This window comes from Lagenorhynchus albirostris, chromosome 16 (assembly GCF_949774975.1).
Source record: "Lagenorhynchus albirostris chromosome 16, mLagAlb1.1, whole genome shotgun sequence".
Classification (NCBI taxonomy): Eukaryota; Metazoa; Chordata; class Mammalia; order Artiodactyla; family Delphinidae; genus Lagenorhynchus; species Lagenorhynchus albirostris.
In genome coordinates this window covers 51994361-52017272 of record NC_083110.1, presented here as the reverse complement: position 1 = coordinate 52017272, position 22912 = coordinate 51994361, and the positions used below count along the sequence as shown (strand labels likewise).

The 22912-nt window shown below is 36.1% G+C and overlaps 2 protein-coding genes across 4 annotated transcripts in view; both read right to left on the bottom strand.

Annotated features, from left to right (window-relative positions):
• Positions 1 to 6446, bottom strand: part of HELLS (helicase, lymphoid specific) — a 40342-nt gene extending 33896 nt beyond the window's left edge. For 2 of the 3 annotated variants that reach the window (XM_060125402.1, XM_060125403.1), the window contains exons 1-3: positions 6321 to 6446; positions 5763 to 5884; positions 911 to 1033 (exon numbers count right to left, since the gene is read on the bottom strand). In XM_060125402.1, coding sequence (XP_059981385.1) covers positions 911 to 1033; positions 5763 to 5884; positions 6321 to 6351 — 276 coding nt within the window. In that variant the 5' untranslated portion in view covers positions 6352 to 6446. Of the gene's footprint in view, positions 1 to 910; positions 1034 to 1193; positions 1358 to 5762; positions 5885 to 6320 lie in introns of those variants that run through there. The other variant, XM_060125404.1, reaches the window with a different exon arrangement.
• Positions 6447 to 15841: 9395 nt separating this feature from the next.
• TBC1D12 (TBC1 domain family member 12) overlaps positions 15842 to 22912 on the bottom strand; it is a 95433-nt gene continuing 88362 nt past the window's right edge. The window contains 5 exon segments of the mRNA XM_060125405.1: positions 15842 to 17690; positions 17692 to 17718; positions 18507 to 18765; positions 20883 to 20992; positions 21252 to 21380. Of these exon segments, the coding sequence (XP_059981388.1) occupies positions 17649 to 17690; positions 17692 to 17718; positions 18507 to 18765; positions 20883 to 20992; positions 21252 to 21380 (567 nt within the window). The 3' untranslated portion in view covers positions 15842 to 17648.

Sequence of the window (22912 nt, the reverse complement as noted above, 5' to 3'; positions counted from 1 at the left end):
CATCATCGGATGAATGGATAAAGAAGATGTGGCACATATATACAATGGAATATTACTCAGCCATAAAAAGAGACGAAATTGAGCTATTTGTAATGAGGTGGATAGACCTAGAGTCTGTCATACAGAGTGAAGTAAGTCAGAAAGAGAGAGACAAATACCGTATGCTAACACATATATATGGAATTTAAAAAAAAAATGTCATGAAAAACCTAGGGGTGAAACAGGAATAAAGACACAGACTTACTAGAGAATGGACTTGAGGCTATGGGGAGGGGGAAGGGTAAACAGTGACAAAGCGATAAAGAGGCATGGACATATATACACTACCAAAAGTAAGGTAGTTAGCTAGTGGGAAGCAGCCGCATAGCACAGAGAGATCAGCTCGGTGCTTTGTGACCGCCTGGAGGGGTGGGATAGGCAGGGTGGGAGGGAGGGAGACGCAAGCGGGAAGAGATATGGGAATATATGTATATATATAACTGATTCATTTTGTTGTGAAGCTGAAACTAACATACCATTGTAAAGCAATATACTCCAATAAAGATGTTAAAAAAAAAAAGACAAATTGCCAACATAAAAAAAAAAAAATATGCTGAGCTAAAGAAGTGAGACACCAAGAGTGCTTATCATATGATTCCATTTATATAATATTCTAGAAAAAACAATACTAATTTATAGTGGCAGAAAACAGAAACCAGTGGTTGTCCGGGGCCAGAAGCAGAGACCACTGAGAGAAGAAAACTTCTTGGGATAATGGAAATGTTCTTTATCTTGACTGTGCCGGTGGTTACACAGGTCAAAACTCATCTAACTCTTAAAATGTGTGCAATTTATTGTATGTAATTTATATCTCAATAAAGCTTATTTTAAAAATTTAAGCTATTAGCTATAATCAATCACATATACATACCTCTAACTGCTGCTGTTCCATTTTAGTCAATAAAAATTTGGAGTAAATATTGCTTTTTTCAAGCAAATGCTGAAGTCTACGATATCGAATGTCCATGGACTCTCTATCCCAAGACATGCGAGCCTATCCAAAGAGAAAGTTTCCATAATTATTAACGGTTTCCTGACATACACTGATTTTTTTTGCATAAGGTGTAACAAAGATGACTAAACAACTGCTCTTTAGGTTTAATATATTTCCTGTAATTCATGAAAAATATTTTTATAACATTAAATTCACTTACTAAAAATGGTTATCTTCCAAACAAAAACCTAGAATAGCTAAAAAAATATGATTCTGGGGTTCAACAGGCAATCTGGCAAAGTATAGCTTGGCTACCAAAATACTGAAATTTCAGACACTGAATATATGGTTATTGGCATCTACAGAATTGAAGGTCCATTTTCAAAATATTTGAAATTAAAATGAGAAAGCAAATATTTAATTCAAGTTGTATTTAAGTTTTTACAAAACCAAATCATTTCAGAAAAGAAAAATTTTATACACCAGTTTAATTTGAAGGAGCAATGGAATTGAAAGATAGTCTCATTGGCTAGGAATCAGAACATCTAGTTTTAGAACTTAAAAACTATATTGTCAAAATATTTAAACGTGCTAAATCTACTGTTTATTTCTTACAAGCCTCTTTCCTCCTCAGTATTGTGTTGCCCAAGCTTTGCCCTTACCTTTTAGCTTTCTATTCTCATACTCTTACCTTTATCTTTCACCTCTGTACGCCTTCCATTTACAAACCTCTGCTTTCCATATTACTTTTACACACCATTTATTTATTGATTTGTAAGAGTATACAACAGTCTAGTGGCTCAGGAGGAACCCTCTCAATTCACAATAAAAGTTAAACATTTTAACAGACCAATAACAGAGGGCACAAGAGAGAAAACAAAAGCAACAAATAAATAGTATAGTTCAACGGTCCACAAACATTTTCTGTAAAAGGGCAAAGGGCAAATATTTAAATATTTCAGCATGATATGGTTTGTATTGCAAATACTCAAATCTGCCTTCGAGCAGTTATAGACAACATGTAAACAAAAGTCGTGTTCCACTAAAACAGACATAAGGCCAAATCCAGTTCATAATTTGCCAACCAAATACTGTAATCTGAACTCAAAAGAAAAGCATTAAGTGGGCTGAAGTCAAGTGAGAGTTGAATATATGCAAATCTTACTAACCAGCAATTCCACTCCTGAGTGTGTGTGTGTGTGAGGTAAATTTAATTTAGTGTTAAGGCTTGACCTTATAAATCAGACACCAGTATATACTAACTTATATTTCCCAGATGTTACGTCATCTAATTTTTCTTTCAAAATAAATTTATTTTCTATTACAAAAGCAGTGACAATAAGATACCTAAGAATAAATTTAATGAAATACATGCACATTACAAGAAAATAAAAAATCTTTAAAAAATCATCCATAGTCTTACCCGTGCAGATAATCTGTTGACGTCTCATAAAATTCTATTTTCAGTTCTTTTAGGACAGCCTTTCTTTTACTATTACCAACATACTACTATGATTACAATAGTCAGTCACTGAATGAAATGGATATTATAAATGAGATGAAATTACTTAAAACTTTATAAAAATGAATTCTTAAACTTAACTTTATTTTAGTTAAAATACTTTGTCCTTAATTTATCTGCTGCCTTAAGTCTTGTTCAGAATAAATCAGCATACATCTTTAAAGTAATTAAAGCTTAAAGGCGCCATCATGGAACAATAATTCATAATATAATTAGAATATGCCAATGGTTAACCTTTAAACCCAGTCTTCTGTATTTCAAAATAATTCTGTAGTAAATCTTCTCATCTATCATTACTCTCTCTTGACTTAATTTTGTTATTTGTTAATATTAAAGTAAATTGTAGCTTCATCTGTGGAAAGTATTCAATACTGAGTGCCTGGCGGGAAGCAACTCTTGATGAGAGAGTGAGAGAGTATGCCAGTGGCCTCCAAGAGCATAAATTCTCCACTGTCTACCCCATTACCTCTCCCAAACCCCAGTTTTATTTATTTCTTTATTTTGCGGAGGGAGTTCTATTTCAGGTTACACAATATGAACTGTTTTCCTTTTTTACCTTTCCAAGAACCCTCACAACTCTTACCATTCCCCTTCCCCCACATACACAGAAGTTAAAGCTACTCTCAAGTATTGTAGACTAACAATGACTTCTTTCAAAAGGAAATGCAGGTGAAAAGTCAAAGAAAATAACTGTAGCAAATGAATGTCAAAATCATTCTCCAGGATCTTCACAAACCTTCAAATCTCCTAAAGCAAAGTAAATGCTTCTCATTAAGAACTTAAGCTAGCTCTTCCTCTCTCAAGTACTTCTAAATATATGCCCATAAATACTGAATTCTCCCAAAAGAAAAGGAATCATTACTTTTGTGTACTGAATTTTTTGGCTCCAAAGACATGTAAGAGAGAGACTTATTCTTAGAATTTTCTCTACAGTCACTGAGGGAATAATTTGTAAGTGTCAAGGGCAAAAAGTAATCAAATTCTTTCAATACCTGTACATAAAAAGATACATAATAACAATGAACCACAATCCTACTAGGTTTTTAGCAAATTACACCCTGCACTAATAGGATTGAAAAGAGCTTTATTCATGGAAGTACTGAAAAATGGATTAAAAATTGCTATTTTAAGTTCTATGATGCATAACTGCTAAAGAAAAGCTAGTTGTACCATACCTATCCCTCAAGAGTAACAATTCCAAAAAACTTTAGGATTGTAAAATGTTCAAGAGCTTAAAAATTTCACTGAAAGTAGAAGTTATTTTGACCCCTAGTTTAATCAGCAATACTTATGGTACTATAAATTTTGACGGACCTTTAAAATTTATTTATTTAAAAATTTTTTTTTGTCCACACCGCACCGCACCACTTGTGGGATCTTAGTTCCCGGACCAGGGAAAGAACCTGGGCCCACAGCAGTGAAAGCCTGGAGTCCTAACCACTGGACCACCAGGGAATTCCCTGATAGACCTTTTTTAAATGTGAAAATAATCTTTCTTCACTTGAACTCACGCATTCTTGAAATGTATTCTTATTACACCTCATATCTTTCTTCAAATAGCATTTCCTTAACCAACAATCTTCATGGGTTATAAAAGTGAACTACACTACTCAAAATTAAGGGTTTATCGCTTACAATCTCTGGAGTTGATTCTACTCTGGACCATGCCCCAGGATTCATCCTTTACAATTCACCTTGTTACAATGACTAGTAAGTATATTTATTTTATTATATAATCATATATGTTAGGTAATATATTATAAAATATTCTTTTACCTTAGTTAGAAATTCAATAGACATTTACTATAGCCTACTATTTGCCAGGTGCACAGCCTACAAAAACAAAACAATGTGATGTGCCCTCAAGAAACAAAGTGAGAAAGAATCAAGTAAGTAAGGATAATACTGTCTAACAAAGTACTGTAGGAATGCATAGAATGAGTAAAGGTGGTTCAAGGTTGACCTCCCAATTCTATTAAAATTTGTTAATATACTACCTTACCGGATTATGGTCAACTACAGATGATCAGTAATAACGGAACTATTATATACTGGAGTGAAAGTATAGCAAGGTGGTTAAAAAGTGTGAATTCTGGAACCACCTGGCCTACATTACCATCTCTAGCTGAGGGACCCCAGGCAACCTCTAGGTGCCTCAGTTTCCTCATCTGTAAAGTGGAATGAAAATAGAACCTAGTTTATAGACTATTTTAATAAAAGTAATAGTTTATACTAGTAATTAAACTAGTAAGTTTAATAATAGTAATCATAATGAGTTTAATAATGATATCTGCTTGATACTATTGAGGATTCAATGAGTAAAATACATGTACAGCATTCAGAACAGTGACTGACTCACCATAAATGATCATGAGGTGTCAAAAATGCTAACAAAATTATCATTATTGTTGATATAAAATAGCAGGGACTAACTAATTCATTACTTGCCTTTGGAGTGCATTATTCCCCAATTTGAGTAGTTCTGTAATTACATGGAGTTAATTCAATATTAATGTCCTCAGAGAGGTTTAGTGTTAAGGACAAGAACTCTGGAGACAGCCAAACTTGAGTTCACTAGTGTGTGACCTGACCCCCAATTACCTCAGTTTCATCATATGTAGGTGGAGATATCAAAAGTACCTAAATAACCATAATACTGGGAGGGTTAAATAAATTATTACAAGAAAATCACTTAGTAGGCAGCACATAAGATGTAGTAGGTGTCAGTCTTCTTGCATATGCAATAATGAAGCAACAGGGTGGGACAGTACTGGAATAAAATATACTTAAAAACTGAAGTTTTTCAAGAGGTTAAAAACTGCTTTTAGTAACCTACAAAATACTCTGTACCAGAAAACCACAAGGATAATTAACTATTCGTTGAAAAAGTACATCACATTTTAACCTAAAGGATCTTACTTGGCAATAGTCCAAGAAATGTAAAAGAAAGCAAAAAACAAGTTGATCACTTAGGTGGAAAACAGCACTGAAAGAATTCACTAAAAATAATTCACTACCGACTTTGGAAGAATTATAATAGCTAAACAATCAATTTGAAATGCTCACTTAAGAGAAATGAGGCCACTTTATAGACCAAGACTATATCTGATAGAAGCCTCATTCAAAGCTCATGCAAAGGTTTCTCAAAAATAGCATCGGTAAACAGAGATAAATAAGGAAGCCCGTTTTAAAGCTGATGAAAAACCAGACTAGTAAACTTAAGCACACAAACCACACCCCCGACGATGAACTTGATGCCTATTTTACCTTTTCTAGCATCTTCCTCTCTCTCTCTAGCCCAGCAGCTTCAAGCTGTTCTTCCTCCTCTACCATGGCTGGGGTAATCACGGCAGTCTCCGGCTGTTCAACCATATCTGGAGCTACGGACCCTAGGAGGGGACAAGGCTTTTAAACTGCAGCTTTAAAAAATGACCAGTTACTCAACTTCCGAGTAAACAACCTTCCTCGCTTTCCCAGGTGCATTTGCGGCAAACCATGAAGACCCAGGGGGACGCCAGTACCACCTCTCAGAAGACATCCTAAGCCTTCACTATGTCAACAAGTTGCCTGGACCCCAGTTTACAAATGGAGATGTTTGGGAAAACGCAGCTCCCCTGTGTCAAATTTCCTATACCATGCAAATATGCGCAGTTCCGGGTGTCCCCCACTCACTCCCCACAGAAAAGGTAACCCTCCTTTCCTCCTCAGTCTCTGCCCGGGGTCGCCTCTCCCCTCAAAAGCTCGGCGGCAGTCTCTCCATGCTGCTCCCGCACCCCCGCCCCGGACACCGCCGCCCGCTCCGGGAGGCAGGTTCTCCTCACTCACCGCCGCTGCTAGCGGGGCGCTGCGCCGGCATGGCTGGACACACACTCCGGAACCGGGTGCCCTCCTCACAGCGCCTGCAACGCCGCGCGCTAAAACCTCCCAGCCGCTTGCCGGTCCCAGTCTCCCGGCCAGGTGTCCAGCCAGAGAAAAACGCGCGCTTCTCCTTCGCGGGAAAACGCCGTCATCTCGCGATACTTCGTGCTCTCCACCCCGCCCCCGAGTCCCGGTGGCGCGAGACTTGGCGAAGTTTGGTTTTCGTCAGAACTCTCTTGGGAGACTGTGAGCTTTTCCGAGCACCTCGGGTTTGGGGAAGCTGGGTTCTGCTGCAGAAGTCAGCCTTAAACTAGCTGTGTGATACTAGGCGAGTCTGCCTACCGTGGAGGGCCCGGTTTCCTCACCTAATTGATGATGGTGCCGCACTATGCAGACTTCAGTAGCGCTCTTGTTTGCAAGGTACCTTCACACACTGGCTAATGTGATTAAATCCTGCCAATGGATGATCCTTTAGGTAGAAAGATGTACTGAGTATCCAGGTGAAGATGTCAGAGACTAATATTGCTAAACTTTGCCACCATCTGCAGTTCACATTTTGAGTGAAAATTCCCCGAAATGACCCAGAAGAGGGCTCTTTTTGTGGCTGGGATAGGAGAGAGAAATAAGATTATGGTAGCGTTCTTGTTGAAAAGTTATTTCAGGATAAGGGAGAACTTAATGCAGTGATAAGCCTACCGGAGTGGCCAGTAGAAAAGATGTAAGGTTCAGGAATTCAATAGACCAGTTATTAGAGAAGGCACCTGAAGGGAGGAGCTGGGCTTTTCTTGTCCCTTGGTTTTCACTTCAGCCTGCAGTCCCTCCCTTTCTTACCTGCAGTCCCTTTTAACAAGTTCTTTTGCCACCCCTCGCCCCAACCTCAGAATTTATGGTATACCTGCCATGTAACCACCTGTTTCCTCCATTTCTGACTCCAACAACTTTAATTATTTGTAATTGTACAAAATTTAAGGGTTTACAATGCACGTCACGTCCCTCATAACCATCTTCAGCAACCTTCATAACACTGAGATTAGCAGAGCAGATTGTTTTATCCCTACGTTATAGGTGAGAAAACTGATGCTCACAGAGGATAAATTAACTTGCCCAGAAGCCTACAGTCACTTTGTGATACAACAGTAGCCAAACCCAGGTCTTTGGAAAACTAGTTCAGTATTAAGATAAATTATAACCTCCATTAGTAATTATTCTTAAATCATACCTCTTTCTTATCAAAGACAATAGCTATCAGTCAGTCTCACACTACTAAGATTTCTGACCTTCACCAAACTAACTCCGAAATTTCTTGCCCCGACTTCTGAAATACTGCTTTTTACAGGGGTTTCCCCTAAGGTACTGAAAATCTTTTCTTGTTCCCTTTTTTGAACTCAATTGTGGCCCACCTCCCCAGTCTTTCCTCTGTTGTTCCTTGCAGTATCTGCTCTACAGACTTCGATGATCAACTCAAGGCCAACAACTTCCCTTCTGATTCCTCAGAGATCAAATGGGGAAGATTTATCCAAACACACGTGAGATGGAATTCAAGGCAATTTCATCTCATTCTCAAAGGACAGGAATCTCATCTAATATCTTAGCCCCACACTTGACACGAGTTGCACTGGGTGTTTCCGGACATGTTTGCCACTGTGCAGACCTCAAGAGTGGCTATGAAAAGTTTTGTTCATTCACTTTAAGGGTATACATTTAAATGTCATCTGCGTACCTGTAACTTTTCTAGGTGCTGTACAGCAGTGAACCAGGCAAACAGGATTCCTGTTGATATGGAACTCACCTTCCAGGAGTTGAGACAACTACGTATATGTGAGAAATTCTCTGCAAAATATTAGAATAGAGTGGTGTGAGAGTAACTGGGTAGTTAGTTTAGACTGGGTAATCAGGTATCTGAGGAAGTGACAGACTTAAGCTGAGAACCAAATGTCAAGCAGCCAGCTAGTCCAGGGGAAGAATGGGCCAAGCAGAAGCTACAGCTAGGGCAAAGAGAATAAGGCAGGAATAAGCTTGGGTATGTTTTGAGTATCAGAAGAAGACCAGTATGATTGAAGCAGAGTTGACAAGAGGGTGTGGCACAAAAAATCAGAGGTAGACTGTCCAGATGAGCCACAAAATGCCTCTTCTTCTAGATTTCTTAATGGCTTCACCATCCACCCAATCAAAGAAGTGAAACAAAACAGTCAAAAAACAAAACCACTGCTCCCTCTTGCTTATATGGCCCCACTTCCTGCCTACCTCACAAAGTAAACAATGGCTACGAGACAGAACTCCCCTTCCAGATTCCCAACACCAAACTTACAAACCTACCTGCATCTGACACCTTTTCCACTTTCTCTCATGATATGCTCTGGATCCATCTCCCTGCAGCCTACTCAGGAACCTTAGATTATACATTACCCCATTCACTCTTTATTTCTTAAACCTCTACTGAATATTTTCCATTAGTAACTTAAATACTTGAACACACACCAAAGTAACAAAGGAAATCAATGACTATGCATGGTCAAATTTAATGGACATCTCTCAGTCCTCATCTCAACCTCATTGACACCTGACACTATTGATCACTTCTTTATGGAAACACATTTGGCCCTTGTTTTTTCTGACCCCCACACTCTCCTGATATTCCTATTTCTGACGTCTACTAGTTCATTCTCCTCTAGCCAGTCTCTAAGTGTTGAACTTCTGAGTGAACCAGAAATGATCTGAGTTTCTAACTAATTGTATAAGCTAATAAAAATATTTTAAATGAAAGGTAAGTTCACTAGGAATGGTCCAAAATAAAAACAATCTGTTCATCCATATCTATCATGTGTAGTGCCAAGCGCTACTTTGGGCACTAGCAAGTCGGAGGTAATAAAAGACAAGACAATCTTTCTGAACTCAGAGTTTACATTGTAGTGGAAACAGTAGACATCTATATAAAATAATGTTAGCTAGTGGTAAGTAATAGATAACTATAAAGAAATATGAAGTACGGTAAGGTCATGATACTGACAGAGGATGGGTAGAGAACAGTCTGACTCTGAGTAAACAGACATTAAGTAGAGACCTAAATGAGAAGATAATATAAACCATACGAAGACTTAGGCAAAGAATATTTCCAAAGGAAAAGTAAGAGTAAAAGCCCTTAGGTAGATAGGAAATTGGGAGATTGAGAAATCAGATCCACAGTGAAGTTAATAAGGTTGAGTGGCAGTTGAAATTGTAGAGATAGAGACTAGAATAAATAGGAACTTGTAATAAAAATTTGGATTTTTATTATGAGGAATGTCACTAGAGGGTCCTGACTAAGGAATAATAGGATTTGATTCACATGTTTAAAAGATCATAAAACATGCAGTCTAATTAAAAGTGTGATGAGAATTGTTTACTTTTTCAACGGCTCACGTAAGTGGCTTTAAAAATCAAATCAGAACTATTACCACTAAGTTATGACAAATTTACTGCATACACAATTTATTTAAAATCACTTGGTATAAATTAAGAATAAAACAAACCCTATCATTCAAACACTTTCCAATTTATTTTCACACTTTAAAGCCCAAGCACAGGCATTCAAAGCATTTTACAATCTACAAAAGTTTAATCAAGTTAATACTTCCCTTTCAAAGTTTTTTAAGAATATAGAAGCTAAAATTAAAAGCCTTGGGATTTATTTGATAATCAGAATACATCATGTACTTACAATATTGATTATCAATACTGCTTAGACCAAAAACATTTGAGGCTTCACTTTCTGCTTTTATACCATTTTGTATAGTGTTGTACATGAAGATGAAAAATGAGAACAAACGTATATACCCCATTGTTATCAATTTTATATACTCCTTCACGTCTATATTAATCATTTACACTTTTATTACAAAAATGATTTTTTCAAATATATTGCAATAGTACATGTCATTTTTACCTTAAATAAAATAATGGAAGTACTGTTTACTTAAACGTTCAAAAAATGAAGCACTTTAAAAATTTATTTATTTATTAATTTTGGCTGCGTTGGGTCTTCGTTGAGCACATGGGCTTTCTCTAGTTGCGGCGAGCGGGGGCTACTCTTCGTTGTGGTGCGCGGGCTTCTCATTGCGGTGGCTTCTCTTGTTGCAGAGCACGGGCTCTAGGCGCGCAGGCTTCGGTAGTTGTGGCACATGGGCTCAGTAGTTGTGGCTCGCAGGCTCTAGAGCACAGGCTCAGTAGTTGTGGCACACGGACTTTGTTGCTCCGTGGCATGTGGGATCTTCCCAGACCAGGGCTCGAACCTGTGTCCCCTGCATTGGCAGGCGGATTCCTAACCACTGTGCCACCAGGGAAGCCCGCAATGCAATTTTCGTAAAGTCAAATTTCCTTCTTGGAGTATTTTAGAAAATAAACCCAACTCACATAATAAAATGTACAAAATAAAACCTCAATTGGAACCAAGAGAAGATCAATATGAATGGTAGAATGTTTATAAAGAAATGCAGTTTTGCTAACTTCCCAAGCCTTGTAACTTTATGTAGCCTATCAAAATATTGAGGCAGTGCTTGGCACATAATCAGGGCTTACCGAGTGTTCCTGCATTCATTCAAAGTATGAAGTAGCTCACTTCTGCAATTACACTCTTAGTAAATAAGCAATATGTTTTTTATTGAAGCATAGTTGATTTACAGTGTTGTGTTAGTTTCAGATGTACAACAAAATGATTCAGTTATACATATATATGTATATATATATATATTCTTTTTCAGATTCTTTTCCATTATAGATTATTGGAAGATATTCACTATAGTTCCCCATGCTATACAGTAGGTCCTTGTTGTTTATCCATTTTACATATAGTAGTGTATATCTGTTAATCCCAAACTCCTAATTTATCCTCCTCCCTTCCCCCTTTGGTAACCATAAGTTTGTTTTCTATGTCTGTGAGTCTATTTCTGTTTCGTAAATAAGTTAATTTGTATCACTTTTTTTAGATTCCACATATAAGTGATATTATATGTTTTTGTCTTTCTCCTTCTGATTTATTTCACTTAGTATGATAATCTCTAGGTCCATCCATGTTGCTACAAATGGCATTATTTCATTCTTTTTTATGGCTGAGTAATATTCCATTGTATACATATTCCACATCTTCTTTATCCATTCATCTGTCGATGGACATTTAGGTTGCTTCCATGTCTTGGCCATTGTAAATAGTGCTGCTATGAACACTGGAGTACATGTATCTTTTCAAATTGAAGTTTTCATCTTTTCTGAATATATGCCCAGGAGTGGGATTGCTGGATCACATGGTAACTCTATTTTTAGTTTTTTAAGGAACCTCCATACTGTTCTCCATAGCAGTTATATCAATTTACATTCCCACCAACAGTGTAGGAGGGTTCCCTCTTCTCCACACCTTCTCCAGTATTTATTATTTGTAGACTTTTTGATGATGGCCATTCACACCTCATTGTAGTTTTGATTTGCATTTCTAGCAAACAATATTTTTAAAGGGCAAGGCTATCTTCTCTCTCCGAAGTAGCTAATTTCCCCGAAATAAAAAAAAAATTATTTTTAAATCTTTTAAAAATTATTTAATTTTCATTTTTACATGTTGTAAAACAGTGAAGTCCAAATTAATGGTCTTACCACTGTAGGGAAGCAAAATTTGTCACCCCAAAATGTGTCTCTTTGGCATGAGGGTTAATTTAGCCTGATTATTTTTAAGAAACAGAAGACTCAGGAAGCTTTTCTTGTTACTGACCCCTTCACTGCCAAAAAGAATTTTGACAGAGGGCCTGTTCTGGAATAGAGCTAAGAATATGGGCTAGGTGAGGCGGGGAACACTCGGCAGGGCCTAGAGATCAGAGTCCACTCAGTGTACTGCAAGGCCCAGCAAACATCTGTGTACCAAACATTTGCTTTTCATCTCCACATGCATTGCCTCCCCCCTTTGAAGTCTCAAACCACTACCCCCCACATCCCCTTTTGTTTTCAGCTGAAGACAGTATTTAAGGTGAGGGTTTCAGTCATTTTGGTGAGTTACTCAGTTTTCCTGGTTCTCTCCCACAATACATGTTATTAAACTCTTGTCTTCTCCTGTTAATCTGTTAATGTGTCTCACATAAATTTAATTCTTAAACCTGCCAGAAAAACTTAGAAGGGTAGAGGAAAATTTCTTCCTCCCTGACACTACATTTGGAAATTCATATTTTGGACACTGCTTCGACAAAATCAAAATAATATGAATTCAATACAAAAATCACTTTCCCCCCCAGAGGTAAGACTGTTTTCTGACACTATATTATGTCAGATAAACTATAAAACAATCGTGGCAAATTAAAATCTGATTTTCCATTGCTACCTCACATGATTTTTGCCTTTTATACCAATCTCTGCTGTCTGAATATGCTCATGAAATACAAAATAATTTTACCTTATCCAAACAAAAATAGGAAATGAAAAATCATAATAAACCATATGGCATTTTAAGACAAATTATTCCATGATTATATGCTTTAGTATTGTACCGTCCAACAATGTATACTCTAAAAAGTTGACTGTTCTAGATAAAAATAGCCTTAGTTCCTAAGCTACAATGAAAGCTGTTATCCTAAAGTCAGAGGCTTTGAAAATCTCAATGCCCTTTTGCCAATGCTACCTAACTTTTGTAGAGTCAAAAAATATACTCAAACCAAATCTGTTGCCTTTCTTTACAATAACAATGAAATATCAGAAAGGGAAAAGTAAACAAAAAAATCCCTTTTAAAATCTCATCAAATAAATAAAATAAAATACTTAGGAATAAACCTGACCAAGGAGGTAAAAGACATATGCTGAGAACTATAAAACATTGATAAAGGAAACTGAAGATGATCAAAGAAATGGAAAGATATCCCATGCTCTTGGATTGGAAGAATTCATATGGTTAAAATGGCCATACTACCCAAAGCAATCTACAGTTTTAATGAGATCCCTATCAAATTACCCATGACATTTTTCACAGACCGAGAACAAATAATCCTAAAATTTATATGGAACCATAAAAGACACAGAATTGCTAAAGCAATCCTGAGGAAAAAGAACAAAGCTGCAGGCAAAGTCCCAGACTTCAGACAATACTACTAAGCTACAGTAATCAAAACAGCATGGTATTGGCACAAAAACATACACATGGATCAATGGAACAGAATAGAGAGCCCAGAAATAAACCCATACAACTATGGTCAATTAATCTTTGACAAAGGAAGAATATATGATGGAGAAAAGACAGTCTCTTCTTCAACAAGTGGCATTGGGAAAATTGGACAGCTGCATGCAAATCAATAAAGTTAGAACACACCCTCACACCATACACAAAAATAAACTCAAAATAGCTTGAATACTTAAATATAAGACATGATACCATAAAACTCCTAGAAGAGAACATAGGCAAAACATTCTCTGACATAAATGGTACCAATGTTTTCTTAGGTCTCCCAAGGCACTAGAAATAAAAGCAAAAATAAACAAATGGGACCTAATCAAAACTTATAAGCTTTAGCGCAGCAAAGGAAACCATTTGGAGAAGATACCACTGGGAGAAGATATTTGCAAATGATTCGACCTACAAGGGCTTAATTTCCAAAATATACAAACATCTCATACAACTCAATAACAAAAAAACAAGCAACCAAACCAAAAAATGGGCAGAAGATCTAAAGAGACATTTCTCCAAAGAAGACATACAGATGGCCAAAAGGCACATGAAAAGATGCTCAACATCACTAATCATTAGAGAAATGCAAATCAAAACTACAATGAGGTATCACGTCACACCAGTCAGAATGGCCATCATCATCAAAAAGTCTACAAATAGGGGACTTCCCTGGCAGTCCCATGGTTAAGAATCTGCACTTCCACTGCAGGGGAAACAGGTTCGATCCCTGGTTGGGGAACTAAGATCCCACATGCCACACGGTGTGGCCAAAAAAAAAAAAAAAAGTCTACAAATTATAAAGGCTGGAGAGGGTGTGGAGAAAAGGGAACCCTCCTACACTGTTGGTGGGAATGTAAATTGGTACAGCCACTATGGAGAACAGTATGGAGGTTCCTTAAAAAACTAAAAAGAGTTACCACATGATCCAGCAATCCCACTCCTGGACACAGATCTGGAGAAAACTCTAATTTTAAAAGATACATGCACCTCAATGTTCATAGCAGCACTATTCACAATAGCCAAGACATGGAAGCAACCTAAATGTCCATCAACATGTGAGTGGATAAAGATGTGGTATATATACACACTGGCATACTACTCAGACATAAAAAAGAATGAAATAATGCCATTTGCAGCAACATGGATGGACCTAGAAATTATACTAAGTGAAGTAAGTCAGAAGGAGAAAGACAAATACTATATGATACCACTTATATGTGGAATCTAAAATATGACACAAATGAACTTATTTACAAAATAGAAACAGACTCACAGACATAGAGAACAGACTTGTGGTTACCAAAGAGGAAAAGCCAGGGGGTGGTGGGTGGGAATAAATTAGGAGTTTGGGATTAGCAGATATAAACTATATATAAAACAGATAAACAACAAGGACCTGCTGTATAGCACAGGGAACTATATTCAGTATCTTGTAACAAGCCATAATGGAAAAGAATATGAAAATATATATATATGTGTGTATATATGTATAGCTGAATTGAATCACCTTGCTGTACACCAGAAACTAACAAACATTGTAAATCAACTATACTTCAATTAAAAAAATATATATGGAGCTTCCCTGGTGGCACAGTGGTTGAAAGTCTGCCTGCCAATGCAGGGGACATGGGTGCGTGCCCCGGTCCGGGAAGATCCCACATGCCGCAGAGCGACTGGGCCCGTGAGCCATGACCGCTGAGCCTGTGCGTCCGGAGCCTGTGCTCCGCAATGGGAGAGGCCACAACAGTGAGAGGCCCGCGTACCGCAAAAAAAAAAAAAAAAAAAAAAAAAAAAAAAAAATATATATATATATGTATATACTCAAACCAACAACATTATATGAAGGTCATCACTGCAAAAGAAATCAACAAAAACTATGACTATGTTCTCTGACTTTAGAAAACTATGCTAGTTGCTGGAGTCTTCCAGTAGCATTTAAGTAATACAATGTAGACCTGTGCTAAAAGGACAATGAAGTGAGAAATACTGATTAAATAGACAAACAAATACAACACCATATTAAATTTCACATTATCTTGAGGCTTTTAGGAAAGTTATTTTTTAATTGAAAATATACTTTAACCAAAAACACTGTCATACAACTGACCATGTGAATAATGAGTAACTCCATACTGCATGTATAAGAGGTTCAAGGGAAAAGACAGTAAAAATATTTTAGCTGCCAGTACTGTCAGTCTCAAGAGGCTAAAGGCCCAGTGCATCCCAGGAAGAGAAATCTGGCAAAAAAGTTTATCCCCTTTTTATCTCCACATGTAGTTAAATATCCCCAAAATAATGAAGACTCATTTCAAGTAATCACTCTGCTTACGAGTTTTATTTACACAGTAACTGTTAATAGTGGTTTTTAATAAATTCCTTGTATTTACATTTTATATACACATTTATATTTGAAAGGTAAAGAAACTGTACAATAATAAAAATGAGAAAAAGAAATACAGTAACTTAGGTCCAACTCTGAAAACAAATACACAAAAGTAAGATTAAGTTTAGGCAGGGAGTATAACCTCAATGAGATTACTGCCAGGGGTTACATTCCCTCTATCAGGGCCACCAATACGAAGGAAGTAGTTACCAGAGTTAAAATGTCATTCTAAAACCTATTAAGACCCTGGGTACTCCCTCAATATTTTACTACACTACTAGTTTCCACTAAGCAAGCTCCTAGGAGAGGAGTTAACTTCTGAGGGTTCCATTAGTGGTCCCTAGGCTAGAATGACCCATGGGGTAAAAATACATAGGTACCGTCTGGTCCCATACTCCTAAAGAGGCAGGTACTACACTAACAAGGTTCTCAGGCTTGTTAGTTTGAAGACTATACACCACTAACAGAAATAGTGTGCTTAAGTGTTGTTTCAAACAAAATTGCAACATAAAAGCACACTATAAATCTAATTATTAACCAAATACCATTTTATATAGATATCACTCATGATATTCAAGTGATTTATTTTAGGTTTAAGAATTAAACATATTATAATAAATTTAATGTCAATTTACCGATAGTTAATCATTTCTTTATCCTAATATAATCAAAGTTACTCATTAGAAAAAAATTAATTTTACCTTTTACTCTTATTTCCTTTGATTAGAAAATTATACACAGTGTTTTACAAGTCATGGACTTGGCTACATATTAAGATTTCCAATTTCAAACTGGAATTAACAGATTTTGTTTCTACAGTGAAAGAATTTTAACTAACAAATTTAAAGTCTTGCCAAGTAGCATTCTAATTAAGAACTCTCAAAATTCATGACTTTTTACTCTTACCAGTGAAAAACCTCATTTATATTTATGGACTTACTCCCCCCAAAAAGCCTTCAGTCCATTAAAGTGCAAAGAAATTTCTTCTACCAGTTAGCTTTCTTAAATTACTAGATGAACAATTCTTAGACTAGAAACAGAGAGGCTAAAATGCTCTGAGTGATAGGAATTCCTTGAGGAAATGAAACAATTTCCTTTCAAAAACAAATAGACATGGTACTGTGGAAAAACACCTACACAAATGCTAAACAATCTCCTACCAATATTTCTAGTTCCCAGATAACCTAAATTTGCCCCAACCTGTGAGTGAAGATAAACAACTTCAGTGACGTAAATAATTTACAATCAACGTTGCTTATTCTTGGTCTATAATATCTTCAAATGTGTGGAACTGGAGATAATATCTGTACTAAGGTGTTTATTTCAAATAGTATTTTGGAAGTTAAAGTAGTATTTAACAATCCTGTTCTGACCTCCAAAGTGCTAATTGTTATGCTCCTCCTTTATGCTAATTGTTAAAAAAGAAAAGATGTAAAAATTTGAACTATCTCCAAAGCTGTTAAAAAAATTTATTGCATTAAACTGTTCACTCCAAATTACGGAGTATGAACTAGCCATTTAAACTTTTTTCTTTGTAAAATGGCTCTCCCTATAAAATACTTTTTTATTAATACTGTAAATAGGTACTCATTTACTTCAGCCATGGAATTCAAAATCAGTGGTTTTCCAAGTCTTGATTCTTAGCTTTCTTCAACATTTTCTTCCATGCTGTTTACATAGGAAACAAAATACTTTTATCAAAAACATTTTTTTAATATTGCAATTAGTCTGTTAATTTTGAAGATTAGCTTTTCAGAGCTGGACTATTATTCTTGTCTCCTTCTTTAAATATCCTTCATCACAGATGCAAAGACCTGGAAATTATATAAAGTAAACATTAATCCTCAAAAAAACTACCATGCAGATTAAAGAGATTTTAAAAACTATAGTTTATTAACATGAAACAGCTTTAGTATACATAACTCTGTGCCCTGAAAGACTGCCATTCTCAAATCCTCTTGTTTGTTTCAACCCAATTTTATGATATATAGTTAGATTCCAGTTTTCATCACTTGCCAAATATTATAAAATTACTGTTAGGTAACAAAACATCCTCTGGACCAATATTCTTATATTTTCATTTTCATAAGCAATAAAACTTGAGAGCTTATAATGCCTACTGGCTATCATTCATGGAGCAACTGTTAACACTATTTTTTATGTCATTTAACTTTCGACTGCCAATATATTTGCTTCCCTCCAATATATTTGCTTCCCTAACAAGATTAAGCATCTAAAAAGTCAGGATTATACATTACATTTTTTTTATTGCAAACCCTTAGTACACATCAGGTATTTAAAACAACTGTTGTCTATCTGAAATACCAAGGTAATTATACAATTGCCCTGGCAAATACATGACTATTGTAGGCTGTACTTCACTAAACTCATAAAATATTACTGGACTTACATAAAAATAAAGCCATAAGTCTGGAGAGGTGAAAGCAGAGCAATTCGGTTTTTTTTTTCCAAAGTCAAAAATTATTTTTGTAAGTTTTTAAAAAATTTAAGCACTAATATTTGAGAAATACATGACTTTTTGTTTTTACAAGAAATAGACTGTTTTTATACATCTATTACAAGTAGGAAAATGCCACTCTACCTGAGTCCATTTTTTGGTACTATTCTGCATCTGGATGGCTGCAATACAGGTGAACAGCTTTTCTGATGTGATATCTTCTGGCAATTTAGTTAGAAACTGTGCTATATGAATAAAGTCCATCTGTAGGAGAATATCTTCATATAGTCGGAGGATTCCTAATCCAGTCCTAAATAAAAATTCCTCCCCATCTCTGCAAAATACATCCCAGACTCGACAGGCCAGATCAAGTGGTAGTGATTTGCTATATAGTGTGAAGATCCTAAAATTAGGGGGAAAAAGTCATTGGAATTTTTCATTCATTTATTCATTCACTCATTAAGTATCTCTATATAAAAAGAACAGTGCTTAATTAGGGTGAAAAAGGCAAATAAGATATGGCTCCTTCGCTCAAAGAACATGAGTAATTGGAAATGAAGTATGTGAATTTACAACCTTACGTCGAGATATGGCCTAATACAAACTAGAGTGGCAGAATAACCTCATGGTTAAGGGTATGGGCTCTGAAATCAGAATACCTGAGTTTGAATCTTAGATTTGCAACTTATTGGTTGTGTTACCTTGAGTAAGATACTCATCCTTGCTGTGCCTCAGTTTCCTCATTAGTAAACAAAATAAAATTACCTACTCTCAGAATTGTTTTGAAAATTAAAGGAGTTAAAAAATGTAAAGTATTTAGAATAGTGCCAGGCACATAAGAAATGCTCAATACAAGTTACTTCTTACTACTGTATGAGGAAACCAGGTACCATCTTTTAGTAACCTAAATACAAAACCATAAAGTCTGACTTTCCTCTTTTCTCTTTCCGCAAACATCCACTGTTTTGTTTTCCCTTCACCAAACTTTACTTACTACTTCTTTTGGAGCATGTATACCCTCCAATAGAATCACCAAAATGGTTTTTCACATCCTTTCTGATAATGTTTGATCATGTAAGTCTTTATCCAGTGGTACTCTGGGGTAGCACTCTGGTTGACGAAGTAGGGAGAGTAGGTGCTAGAGAACTTCTCTTGATGTTGCCTTGGCAAAGAAGGTACACATTTTTACACAGACTGTGTTTATCTGAGGTACTGCTGATGAAACGTGCGTGAACAAGGAAACTAAAGGCTCTCCCACTAAAAAATGAAAAAAATTTCTTTTAGCACTGCCATTCATTTATTCCTCTTTTTTCTTGCACCACTGATCCTGGGATTCATATGTTATAAGCTCAACAGAGGCAGTGAAACAAAAATCTGTGTCTACTTCTTAAGTTATAAACACATTTAATTGCATAACAAAAAAGATACTCTTGGTAGTACAGAGAATACTAATTCACTGTTCAAAATGAGAAAGGGTACCAGTACTGCCTAGGGAATTTCTAGTATACAGTACTCACTCAGTATTAATTCCATCCTGCTCCCTTTATCAATTGTGATCCTGCTTTGCCTCATGTTCACAGTCCTTAAGAGGGACAGTTGAGGAGTTTTTCCCCCCTTCTTTTACAGATTTACATATTTGATCTTGGTCCCTTGGGTCCCATATTATAAAACCCTCTCCCCATGATCTTGGGTCCTATTCAACAGAATTCTAATGTTCCTAATGGGAATGGAAGAGAATACACTGAAAAATAACTTAGTTTTTTTTCAAAGCCTAAATAAAAGAAACCTCAAACAACTGGAAAGATACTTGATCAATGCCGTTATTAATTTATTTTTCCATACTAAAACAATATCATTTATATGAAACCCACTGATGTTTAATGATTAGGATTTAAGGTTTAAATATTTCACATGTACTCCTAACAGTCTATCTTACGATCAACTGCTCCATCTCTTGGGCAAAGTTCACCCGCCCTCTCTATAATCGATTTTACTGCTCACCAGAGTCCCAGGCAAAATTTCCAAGTTAAAACAGAAGAGCTAGAATTGTAAAGTTGAAAAAAGACATTAGCACCTAAATAAGGCATCATTACTCGGTCAGAAAGCTGGATAAGGCCTTGGAAAAAAACAAAGCCCTCGATAAAGAAACACTGTCATAACTATCATAAGCCCTTGGTGTTAAGAATATTAAAGGAACAGCAAGTAACTCTTTCTGAGAGCTTACTATGTACCAGGCATTGAATGAGATAATCCATGCAAAACACTCTCACTACAACTCAAGATATAGATATTATTATTCCCATTTTATAGTTAGGAAACTGAAACACAAACTGAGGGATTCTGATTTCAACCCAGAGTCCGTGCTCTTAATCACATGCCTCTCCACAAAAATATGAGAGTTTCTCTACATGTAAGCGAAGAGCTTTTTATATGTATGGTACTGTGCATGAAATTTACTCTAGGCAAAAAGTTACACTTTGTTCCTTTTAATAGTTATATTTTACATATGTTATGACTTACCAGTCTATCAAGTATATGTCTGGTGTAAGACTGTAAGATTTGAAATGAAGAAACAGTTTGGAGAGATTTTCTTCAAAAAATACTTCAAACGTTGCAAAATATCTCAACATCTAAAGATAGAAATTTCAACAAAATTATTTAAGAGTACACTCTAGAAACAGAGAAAATAAATCCTTAATAGTAATAGAAAATCTTGCTTAACATCTCTGAGTCTTTTCATCAAGCATTCATAAAACTATAATAATTCAATGAAAAGCTTATTTTAGATCAGATTATCTTAGTCTTCTAATTACTGTTTTTCACTCTAAAAGGGCATTCAGACTATAGAAACTGTCAAAGAAAAACACAATTCATTCCAAATGTCCATACCATGCTGTGATCCACACGAAAAAAGGCTAACTGGCATGGCTTATTCAGGAGATTTGCAAATGCAATGAAGGCATCTGCCTCTTCCAAGTTGAGAATGAGAACTGCTGCTATGAAGGACATCCCTTGGACCTTCAAAGGGAAAAGAAATTAATCAAAATGTGCTTACAATAATAATTCTATACAGTTTATTTTATTGTATTCCTGAAAAATTACAAAGTGACATTACAAAGTAGAATTAACCAAGTTTTTAAATTTCTTTTTATTTTCCAACAAAGGTAAATATAGAGAACCATTAAAAATTATGAAATCTCCCTGAATTTTACTTTTCTTTCTTGCTCATGTGGTTTAAAAAGTATTAGGGAAAATTTTGGAAAAAAGAAAAAAGTATCAGCTTTTACTTGCTACAAAAGTCTATCTCAGTATTCTACCTAGTTTTCATTTTCTCTCAGTTTGAAGTATTTCAGAGTATAAACTCACAAAATTTAATGAAAATTAGGTGACTGTCTCCATTGTTATAACACACCTGTCTGAGGTAGAAAGTGAAGAACTAGGAACAAAAGAGATCTATGAGGGGCTTCCCTGGTGGCGCGGCGGTTGAGAGTCCGCCTGCCGATGCAGGGGACACGGGTTCGTGCCCCGGTCCAGGAAGATCCCACATGCTGCGGAGCGGCTGGGCCTGTGAGCCATGGCCGCTGGGCCTGTGTGTCCGTAGCCTGTGCTCCGCAACGGGAGAGGCCACAACAGTGAGAGGCCCGCGTACCGCAAAAAAAAAAAAAAAAAAAAAAAAGATCTATGAGAAGTGCCGCTGAAATTCCAAGAAAGAAGAGGCTGTGGGGGTTAGGATAGTGAGGCTGGATTCCCGGAAGAGCAGCTGGAAAAATGAGGAAAAAACATTCTAAGATGGAAAAGACACGTCAGCAGAGACATACAGGGCCAGCACAGTTGGAACAAACGATTTATAATGGGATTAATGGGAAAAATTAGAAAAAGTAGGATGCATTTACAAATTATGAAAGGTCTTCAGTAAAAGGCTAAGCTATACAGATGTTTGCTTGTGAGTTACGAGCAGCTATTGCACATTTTTTAGCAGATAATTGGGAACTGCTGTTGTAAAAATATTCATTCTTTCATTAAAAAAACAGTTTACAGAGCACTTCTGGTAGAGATTTGTATAACAGACTTACACGGAGAGACCAGGAGAACAAATAAAAGAGCAATACAGATTGGTGGCCTTGGTTATTTTAAATATAACTGGAATGTGAACCATTACCAAATTTTTACAAGATATACTGAAGAAATTCCACAGATAAAACTTCTGTGTGATTTACTTATAGATTAAGTATGTATTATTCATTAATGCAGTTAAAAACCTATTTTATCAAACCACATCATGAAATATGTATTCCAATATAGTTTATACTACTCTTATCATATATTATAAAACAAGTCTGATTTGACTGACTGGCTTGCCAGTGAGGCTTGCCATCACCAATTAGGTTCTAAGGTGGTCATTTTACATAAATCCAATGAGCCAATAAATCTGTGTATTCTGTAGAGTATTAATGAAGAACTTGTTCATATAGTTTTCTTTAAATGGATGATGACATATATAAACTCATTATAGTGTTAAAATTCTACTGGCTACACTTTTTAAAAGAAGT